Source organism: Macrobrachium rosenbergii, chromosome 31 (genome assembly GCF_040412425.1).
Source record: "Macrobrachium rosenbergii isolate ZJJX-2024 chromosome 31, ASM4041242v1, whole genome shotgun sequence".
In the NCBI taxonomy this organism is placed as follows: domain Eukaryota; kingdom Metazoa; phylum Arthropoda; class Malacostraca; order Decapoda; family Palaemonidae; genus Macrobrachium; species Macrobrachium rosenbergii.
This window is the reverse complement of record NC_089771.1, coordinates 13,020,384-13,031,153: the sequence shown is the minus strand read 5'-3', so window position 1 is coordinate 13,031,153 and position 10,770 is coordinate 13,020,384. Positions and strand designations below refer to the sequence as shown.

Here is a 10,770-nt window from a genome sequence, read left to right as displayed (position 1 = left end):
CAGAACTGTTCCTTGGATACGAATGCAGAAAGCACTGATTTTAGCCTGTTTGCTAAAACCTTTGCTATAATTTTGTAATCTACATTTAACATAGTTATAGGTCTCCAGTTATTAAGATCACACTTATCTCCATTCTTTGGTACAAGCTTAATAACTCCCTTATTTGAGTCTTTCCATATTTCAAATTTAGTAAATGAATATCTCAGTACTTTCATAAATTCATTTTTTAAATACTCCACATAGTTTTGTAAAATTCGGCAGCTAATCCATCCATACCAGGGCATTTCCATTTTGCATTCCACATGTCATCATCTACGACAGTATTCATATTTTCAAGAAATTTATATATCAAGTCACAGTCAAGAGCTTCTTTGTATAGATTTTCTTAAAACTCAAATATATTCCTTTGTATAGACTTTGCGTCTGATACATATACAGTACACCCTCTTTTACACAGTTCAGCGACACTTGTTTTTACATTCTTTTCTTTTCCTAGTAAATTTTTCACCATTCAAACTTTCATCAATTCTAGCTCTTACCTTAACCCTTTCACATATTTCATCTTCAATCAGATTTATTCTGGCTTTAAGTTCCCCTGCTTTTTTTTTTAATTATTGCAGTTAGCAGAGTTTACCCAATAATTCCTCATTAGATCTGTTTTCAGCAAATTCAGTAAGCCAAATCTCTCCTGATTAATAGTTTTTGAGACTTTGACGAAAAAGAGTCTAAGCTGACCTTTTGCATAATTCCACCTGTCTATAATATAATAAAATTGTACATCACCTATTTTTCCTTTCAAATTTCCGCAAAAGTGAGCACAGTTTCTGTTGCTCTAGTGTGTCTTAGAATGTTTGTATTTAATTTCCAATATCTCTTGCCAATACCAATATTATTGCCCATCTTAATCTTAACCCTGACAGAATTATGATCAGACCAGCTCAATGGTATATTTTCCAATTCACTTAAATTATTTCTCAGTTCTCGTACATATATACGGTCAATCCTAGAGTCATATTTATGCCTAATATAAGTATACTATCAAATGATTTGTTAAGAGCCACACATCTCTAAGCTGCACATCATTTTGCGACTTTTGAAGAGCTTCTGAACTAACATGGTTATCATAATTAGAACAACCTCTCTTACCTGCTATACTGTTCCAATCTCCCCCTATGATCACATTTCGCAAATTGTTTCTTAAGTAATACAGCATAACATTTAAGAACAGTTCCTCTCTTTTCTTTTCCTTATTTGTCCCAGAAGGGCACATACATTTATTAATCGAAAATTTGTTCCTTGATGGATACTGATTATTTGACCCTTTATATCCATCTCATAGTTCAGAACCTTCACTTTGGACTTTTTATTGAAAAGGGATAGCTGTGCTTCTCTTCAGCAAGAAAGTTGGATTCACTGTGATATCGCAATGGTTTTCAACATACTCAAGTTGCGAAATTTCTTTCGCATTATGTTCTTGCACATATTACATCCAAATGATAAATATCAATCAATTTAATTTGTTTATAAGCTATAAACAGACCATTAACATTAACAGCTGCTGAACTTAGGTAAGTGAAGTCTCCAAAAGTTACTTTTGGGTTCATCGAACACTGATTTATCTTCACCCATGTTCGACTCAGAAAATACACCATTATCTTTTGTTAACCTGAGACGAATGCCCTTGTTTGGTTCGTCACTAATGGTAGCTTCCTAGATTTCGTCGTCACTCGTGTTACCAAAGTTTAAAACACTGTCTTGTTCCTCGTTGGGATAGTCGGTAGAGTTGTGGGTTAGCACTCGCTAGGCCGGAGTTCGAGTCTCCGGCCGGCTAATGAAGAATTAGAGGAATTTATTTCTGGTGATAGAAATCCATTTCTCGCTATAATGTGGTTTGGATTCCACAATAAGCTGTAGGTCCCGTTGCTAGGCAACCAGTTGGTTCTTAGCCACGTAAAATAAATCTAATCCTTCGGGCCAGCCCTAGGAGAGCTGTTAATCAGGTTAGTGGTCTGGTTAAACTAAGGTATACTTAACTTTTTTAACTCTCAGTCATATTTACATTGTAGCCCTTCACTAGATGACCTTTGTCACATTTGTAACATGTTCTTCTTTGTCCACTGTATAGAAAAGTTAAATTGTAGCCACCAACATAAATTGATGAAGGGATATTTTCTCTTACCCTCATCTTTGCCGTGCGAATGCCACTGAGTAAACCTTCAAAAGGTCCAAATGCATATTTATTATGCCTTAAGTGTTCTACCTTTCCATACCTATCAATATATTTATTATCACTTGATCGTCCATCTCGAAAGGTGCGTTCCCTATTGATACAACTGACACTTGCGAACTGAAATTTATAACTTTCACTGAGTCTGCATCATTTATCTTGACAATCTTATCCTCAAACTTCTTCACAGCATCTGCAAATATAACAGTTGAGATCAGTTTTACCACAATCTTATTTCGCTTCATATTCTGAACACCTTTTATGTCACTCATTCCTAATTTCATACCCCTAAATAACACATCACCAACCATTTCCATGGTTGCACAAGGCCCTGTAAAATGCAGACCTATGGAGTCCTTCCTCCTGAGAGCATGTGTATTATAACCCATCATGATTAACCTGTTGTATTTGTTGGCTAATTGTCGGTGTGCTGTATTTAGCCGGGGAAAGGAGGGAGGAGGAAGCCGCGAGCCGCTAAACCCCCGAAGCAAATCATTTGTTCACCGGCCAAGACTTTTTTATTAGGTGTGTATCAATTTACCTAAAGAACAACACTGTTTTGGCACGTAAACACTGCAAAGCGAAACACTAAGGTCACATCGCTGTTATGCTCTGCTGGAACAGTAGAAAATCTAGAATAAATCCCTAGGATTAGCTCAAAATTGAGAAATACAGGAACACTCGAAAACGTGTGTTCTTTGAACAGCCTGTGTTACAGCCAGCATAAATGAAAAAATTAGAATTCTCAGACTGAAGGAGGATGGTTTGTGTTCACATTGTAAAATGACAAAAAATGTTTGATGTGCTTCATGTTTTTTTTTTTTTTCGTTCCCAAGTACGAATGGCAGTTAATTATATCATAAGTGTTGCTCAGTATTACAGAAATAAATAAGGAGAGATTTCTAAATATTCTAATATTTGACATCCAATTGCAGTCAAAGAAGTACAGTACTGCAGCTGTTATAATAATTACAGGATATACTCGTATATGTGGGGTTTTGATGGAGACCATCGAGTATATTAAAGGGAAGTGGAACCATAATAAATGGTTAACAGAAACAAGATATAGGAACAATTTTTGTCATTTTTCCCAGCAAAATATGTTACGAACACTTTCTAATGTACTAAACATTACAGTTGTTATGGTGCTGTAATGTGTTTCATTATTTACTGAGACATGAAATACAGTTCTGGTTGAGGTAAGAAAGTTGAAATGGCAACGTTTGGTATCAAAGGTACTTTTATAGTTGATGTCAGTCTTTATTTTGACTTGTGCACGCTGTGGAATGTATTAGTTTAATTAGGTATATACGTGGTTTCTCCATCCCCAATGGGAAATAGTTTTTTTAATGAATTGTTTGGCAATAACGCAACGGCAGTATGATGTGAATGATTTTTTTGTGCATATATTGTTTTTTTTTGTGCACATTACTTTAACATAAGATTTGGGTGATACTTAGTACATAATTGTAATTCTTCAATGTCATTAACTGTCTTGTTGTACGCATGTGATCACAAAATTTGCCAAGTTACTTGCGTAACTTTGTATCAGTTTTAGTGCTATCGATTGATTATGTATGATATTGTACATTATATAGATATATCGTTTTATAATAAGATAAAAAAAAAAAAAAAACTAAAGCGTTTTCTCCACAGCTGATCGGTCTTCAAATGGCTGTTCCAAAGTTGAACTACAAAACTACCTCCATTCCTCTATACCTGGCGTAAACAACCGACCTCCTTTCACAATTGCAGTCACTCGTCTTCCCTCCTTCACTGGAAATGGTACTTAGTTTCGATGGGGTTCTTTTAATTTGCTTTTTTATTGTAACTATGCACTTTTAGATGAGTTTTTTATTCTGATTTATTTTATTATCGTAATTTTCAGCTCGAAAATCGGGCTGTTCCCTGAAACCTTGCACTAGTAAAAGTATGTCATATGAAACTGACGTCTGCGTTTGAGCCCTTTCTACTATATATTCCGTCTGAGGCTTTTCGTCTTTATTATATATATATATATATATATATATATATATATATATATATATATATATATATATATATATATATATATATATATATATATATATATTATATTCTTATGCTTGAAGGTGGGGGGTGGGGAGAAAACTTACCAAAAGGATGTAGCTAATCTGACTGCATCACCTCCAAGAGTAAAACTAATGAGGAACAGGGGCTGAAGGCACTACTTTAGAGGGATTCTGGAGATAATGTCTTAGGATGACTAAATTAATGTATTTACAATAAAAAATCAGAAGACAAGGAGGGATAAGGCAGGCCACTGGGGTCCTGCTGCAGCACATAAAACGAATAATAGACATTAACTGGGCGCCGAGGGATATACTTCAATCTTGGCAGAGGGGTTCACAGTGGCAAGCACTCCTTTCTGCTATAGAGAAAGGTATGCAATCACTGGATGACTTAACAGTAATAGCGAGGATAAAAGGCTAGTGCTGAGGGTGACAGAAATCCTCATTTCATAAAACACTACTGAATAAATTTATGACACAAGTTCCATATGACAGGTCAGGTCTATGTAAAAATTACACTTAGAAATGGAAATGTTTAGAAGAAAGAGTTAAGTGAATGGACAACCTCAGTTCCTTACTGCACCTTAATTCTGAAGAGATGGCTCCTGTAGTCTTACCAATGGAGGGACGGAGGGGAGGGTTGGTGGGGGGATTGGCTTTTAGGTTAAGATACTAGGACTGAGGCATTCAGCCACAGAGGGAAGTTAGCTCTGAGGGAGTGGGCAGTCAAGAGATGTGACTCGTTTGGCGGCACTTAGGTCTATCCTGAATTTCTGCGATGAAGGGCTATTTATTAGCTCTGAGGATTACCGGCGTTTTAATTCTGGGTATGTCCAACTTTCTCTTTGGGCGAAAGCTGGCCAGTTAAATACTCCCAACTTCCTCGTTTGGTGAAGGCTGGCTGGTTAATCTGTGCCTCAAGCTATACAGGCCATTCCCAGGAGGCGATGAGGGTACCAACTCTGGAGAAAGGCCAGGAGCACCGTCAGGAGCAGGATCAGGGGCAGCCTCAGTAGCTACAGGCTGGTCTCCTACTTTGGCTGCTGCGACAACCGTCGCGGGAGTAGAGCCAGCGTCTGCATCCTGGCCGGACAGTTCCTGGTCAACCAGAAAATAGGTAATGTCCAGGCCTGCCAGAGGGTCATCCTTGGCAAGTGGAAGGGAGTGGGAAGATGAAACGTCAGGGGTCAGAGGCTCACAAATGACGATGACTACATTAGTGAAGTTAGGTGGATCTCCCGTAGGAGGATCCGTGTCAGGTTCTGGGTCCAGCACTGGAACTAACTCGCGGCCAGTCATGGGGATTAAGGTTGGCATGGATATCCCAGCTGAAATAGGCGGAGCTTGGCACTGACCAGTGCTCTCAAGTGGCACTGGCAGCAAATTGGTGTCAGACAAAGCTGAAGAGGGACCCGGGGGAGCAAGACCCCTCGGTGTACCTGGAGTGATTTGGGACAGATTCCTGTCTGGACGAGAGGGCAAGGCCTCTTGGATCTGTGGAAATGATGGCCACTGTGGCTAGCTTGCTGGGGCACTTTGACCATCTTTCTGAGTGGCCTCTTAGGTTGCAGATCCTGCAGCAGTACTTGGTAGGATCCCTTCGTGGTGAGGGAGGAGGTTTGTGAGGGCCGTCCTGTGGTGCATTCCGAGGATTCGGCCTGGAAGTGGTTGGATGTGGGTTGCTTAATGCCGCTCTTGGGCGAATGGAAGCTTTGGCTGATGGTGTCACAGCTGTCACAGAGGCTGTGTCCTGATCAGAAGAGGTTGATGTGGACTCACCAGCGGAAGCAGTCAGGCAACAGAGTTCCATGGGGGTAGGACATCCCCAGACGATGTCCCGTCCAAGCAGGAACTCCACTCCATGCCAAATACACTTGACGACACCAAGGGAGTGAATTTTGTTGCTCCAAGGGGTGATCACCCTGAGTTCAACTGTGGGGGCGGTCAAGGATTGTTCGTCCACCCAGGGCACTGTCCACTTGGTCTGCTCATCTACCTTGGCACTGGCTGGTACATGGGCCCGATCAATCAGGCTAATACTCGAGCCAGTGTCGACAGCAGTTGGCAGGTGCACTGGTGGGCTAGAACCATCCAGAGGGGCCACGGAGATGGACTGAGCCCAGACCCGCTCAGGATGAGACCTTTCTGATGGCTCAGCCATGGGGGCTGTGGCACTGATCAGGTTGACGTGCCTGGGAGAGACCACATGTTTTGAGCAACCAGGATAACTGGCAGAAGAGTGCCCTGGAGCCCCACAGTCTTGGCAGGGTCCCCTGGGATAGGATGATCTCCCGGCAGTAATGGTCTTCTGGGAAGGTGGTGCGGAGGTAGAGGGAGAGGAGGAATGGTGGTTATTGGTAGGCTGCCGTTGGTTGTTGTCTGCCTTGAAGCAGCACTCTACTTTGGCATGACCGTACCACTTGCAGATGGTGCAAGTAGGTCTGCTAGGGTGTCCGTTCCTTGGGCGAGTCGAGCCTGAGAGGTGCCCAGGTGACACTATACGGCGTTGAGACATGCTGTGGTATTGGTTAAAAGTTTCCCAAGTGTCGGCCAAGCGGCAAGCTTCCATAAGTGTGGTGGGCTGCTTGTCACTGAGATATATGGCAAGGGGCCCAGGCACACACTGAAAAAGATCTTCCAGCATGGCCCGCTTAAATAGATCCTCGAAAGTGTTGCACGGCAGGGAGTCGAACCAGCGGGTACCAGACTGGGTCTTGTGACAGGCCCATTCCGTCCAAGACCAGCAGACTTCCTTGGCAAGACCTCAGAACTTTTGTCTCCATTTCTCCGGGGTAATCTCATAGGCCTTAGCGATGAGCCTACAGACTTTGGCCATGTCACCTCTTTGACTCTGCGCCAGCGAGCAGAGGGCTGCCTTCTCTTTGCCTTCCAGATGTTTGGTCAGCACTATGGCCCTCTCGGCCTCAGTGGTGTTGAAATTATCGAAAAGCTCCTCTACCTCTTCTAGCTATGCTTCCGGTTCGTCTTCAGTCCACTTGGGGACTAGAGAATTAAGACCTGAGAGAGGAGTATTTGAGGCAGCGGGTGTGGAGCTAGAAGCTGGTTGGGATGCTAGAGCTTCTGCACTTTCTTTCTTTGCTCTCTCCAACTCGAGCTCCTTGTCTTTGAGGGCTAGTTTGCTTTCTCTGTGGGCTAATTCACGCTGTCTTCTCCTTTCTTCTTCTTCTTCTTCTCTCTGCTGGCTGTCTTCTCGCTGTCTTTTCCTCTCCTCTCTTCGTCTTCTTGTTCGCACTGTCTCCTCCTTTCTTCTCTTTCTTCGTCCTACTGTCTCTGTTCTTCTTCATACTGCCTTCGTTCAGCTATCTGCTCTTTGACCCACTTAGTGAGCGCGGCTCCCGAGAGCCCGGCCTCGTTCCCCAGATCCATGAAGGCTTTGTACTCCTCGGTTGCCATGTTGCTGGTGGGGAAGGGCGGCTAAGTGGGTTGACTGGGCGTTCTTAGAGGAAAGGTTTGTGATGATTGTGGGAAGTGTCCTGTAATCTGGTGGCACTTCGGTGGTGTGGCATCTTTTCAATAACGTGGCCCGGTGGTTGAGTGTGCCGGGCAAAGGTCACACTAGTGGAACGTTCCTGAAGGAAGTCTGAGTCCTTATGGGCGGATACACTAGTGGGTCATGAAGTGATCCTGAAGGTATATTATTCCTTATGGATGGAAACACTTAGGAAATGGGAGTGATCCTGAAGGCTCTATGGTCCTTATGGGTGGATGCAATGTTAAGGGGCTAAGGTCCTTATGGGCGGAAACACTGGTTGGATAGCACTCTGTTTCTTAGGTACAGGTGCAGTGGCTTATGAGCAGTTATTTTGATTGGGTGGCACTATGGTGCCAATGAGCTCCGTGCACGAAGCAGCACTGAAGGAAATGGCACTATGCCTGAGGCAGAAGGTAATCAAGGAGTAAGAGGGGAAACGAGAGACTCCGGCAGACTGTCAGTGAGAAAGGAAAGGAAAGGAAAGAAGAAAGATAAGCGCTACAGTGATTGGGTTGCTTGGCAGTGGCACAGATTAGTGGCACTGTGAGAAATAGAAACTGGGGCATGACACAAGTGGGTGGCTAGTTCTAAGAACTGGAGATTGCTTCCTAACATGGGGAAAAGAAGTTTTCTCCCTAACATGAGGAGAGGGAGGATATGGGGGTTGCACTCAATATGCAATTTGGCGCTTGCAGCATAAGCAAGTCTGGAATGAGATATACCCAACTCATGTACAACAGCTGATAAACATGTAATTAAACAGCTGCCGGTGCGCTCTATGGCGTACAAGAATTTATATTGGCTGAAGCCCGAAATGGAAAACGCAGGTATGCGATATTATTCGCGGATAAGAGTGCTTATGAAGTTTCACGCACTGTGTATAATAAAGTGATAATGGAATTGGATCTTCAAAGTTCGAAGAGTAGTTAAACGAAAGAAAATTCTTTGAAACTGGCTGCTATGATTTGTGGGTTGTTTTTCCAACTCGTGGATAAATTTGTGTACTTCCCCTTGTTGTGCTAAAAGGAAGGAAAACAAAACATCAAAAGAAAATCTCTCTCTCTCTCTCTCTCTCTCTCTCTCTCTCTCTCTCTCTCTCTCTCTCTCTCTCTCTCGGAGAGCATAGTGTAATGGAATGTACTTGTTATGAATTAAGTTACTATACCTTGTGGTTAAGAGAAAATAGATTATGTTTGCTAAATTATGTTAAGTTAAGGTTTCTTTCTTTTACAAATGAATTCCTGGAAACTACATAAGGTTACTAATGCGTTCTTGCCCTGACGAGTGAAAAGATTAAGACTGTGAACGGTTTCAAAGACATTTGAGTGTTCGCAAGTTGTTACGTTAAGTGAAGAGTGATGGAATTTTGTTCAGCGAACGAAAGATGTGGGATCGAGTCGCATGTGTGAGAACACAGCTGATCGGGGGTTGACTCCCTTTGTCACCCGACTCGTCACTTTGTCGCGCCAACAGAGAATGGGAAGTGTTTGAGGGAAAACAAACAAACAAAAAAAAAACTCTACTTTCTTCACTAGATGCGGGTTTCGAATGCAAAAGTGAATGGTTTAACATTAGATATCAGCAATGTCTTTACTTTACTGAATATATGCTGGGAGGATTGTTAATCAACTATGCTTGGAATGTCATTGTTGTTACTACACTGGAAACGTTTCATGCATGTGCCAAATTGAACAGAACGTCTGCTCGCTAGCTCGGTGTCAGGATGCCAGAGACCGCTACACGTTTTAGCTACTTAATTATCCCAAAATTTATCACAGACAGAAAAATTTTACACCTTTTCGGCCATAACTGTTCTTGAATAAGCTCCTAGCTAACTTGTTCTCGCTAACACATGCAGTAACTCCCTAGTAAACACTTCCTAACTCCTATGCTCATTCATCTGGCAACACACTCAACTGCTCCCTATACTTGAAAGTTCGCGGTGGTGAAAGGTTCGTGGCTGCCGCTCTGCCTTGCTAACTTAAGAACCTATACGCTTCTAACAAAAGACTTGTTGCGTTTTCCTTTAACGAAAAATTAATATCACTTTCCTAGTTATCCCTACGTATCCTTAATGTTACAAAACTTAATGATAATAACCTTTTACCTTAATACCCTTTGCTCCAGTCGCCTTTATGCCTTTGTGAATGATGGAATTATTTAATTTAAATGAATTATTTATTCCTGGTTCATTTCTTCCTATTTCTTAGCCGTTAGCAACGCTAATTATAGCTATTCTATAGGATCCTGAGCATTAGGTCGTCACTGTCATAAGCAAGGATCCTTGGGAGGAGGAATAGTGAATGTTTTATGGTATGGACTGCCTTATGGGCCAGGGGGGCCACCCAATTATGAACAAAAGAAATGATAAGGGGACTTACCTTGAGGTTTTCATTGATTAGCTCAGTGTACTGAAGGTTGCCAATTTGGAATTAGAACTCTCTTTACATTAAGGGGTCTATTTACAGAAAACGGGGCAAAAATGATAGGCCAAAATGCAGCAATTTACAGACAAGCAAGACAAGTATGATAGGCCATACATGCAGTAATTTACAGGCAAGCAAGGCAAATATGATGCAACAATTCACATTACAGCAAAGCAAATATGATATGACCAAAATGCAGCAATTTACAAACAAACAATAGAATGAAAGGGATAAATCCCAGAATAATGGCAATTAGTTTCTGTAAGTTTATTTCTGTGTTGGCAACGGATTCTTGCGGTCAGGCTGTGACCAGGAATGATTAGGAACTTTGGATGGCAGTCAGTAAGGGATATCTTGGCACATATTTGCAAACTGGGCAGGGTTATGCAGTCTCCTGGAATAGAGTTCCAGGTTAACACACACACACAATAATGCACAAAGGAAAATCCCCCTACAAAATGATATTACACAAAATGCATGTTCTTAAATTCTAAACATTGCATAGCCCAGATTATAAATATGAGAAATCACTTACTCACAGTCTTGAAATATGGGTGGATTGGACTTTTGAAA

At 41.8% G+C, this 10,770-nt stretch overlaps 1 protein-coding gene across 1 annotated transcript in view; it reads left to right on the top strand.

Annotated features, from left to right (window-relative positions):
• The first annotated feature begins 8,118 nt into the window (after positions 1–8,118).
• LOC136855282 (calcium-binding and coiled-coil domain-containing protein 1-like) overlaps positions 8,119–10,770 on the top strand; it is a 6,908-nt gene continuing 4,256 nt past the window's right edge. Inside the window, exon 1 of the mRNA XM_067132185.1 lies at positions 8,119–8,184. Coding sequence (XP_066988286.1) covers positions 8,119–8,184 — 66 coding nt within the window. The remainder of the gene's footprint in view (positions 8,185–10,770) is intronic.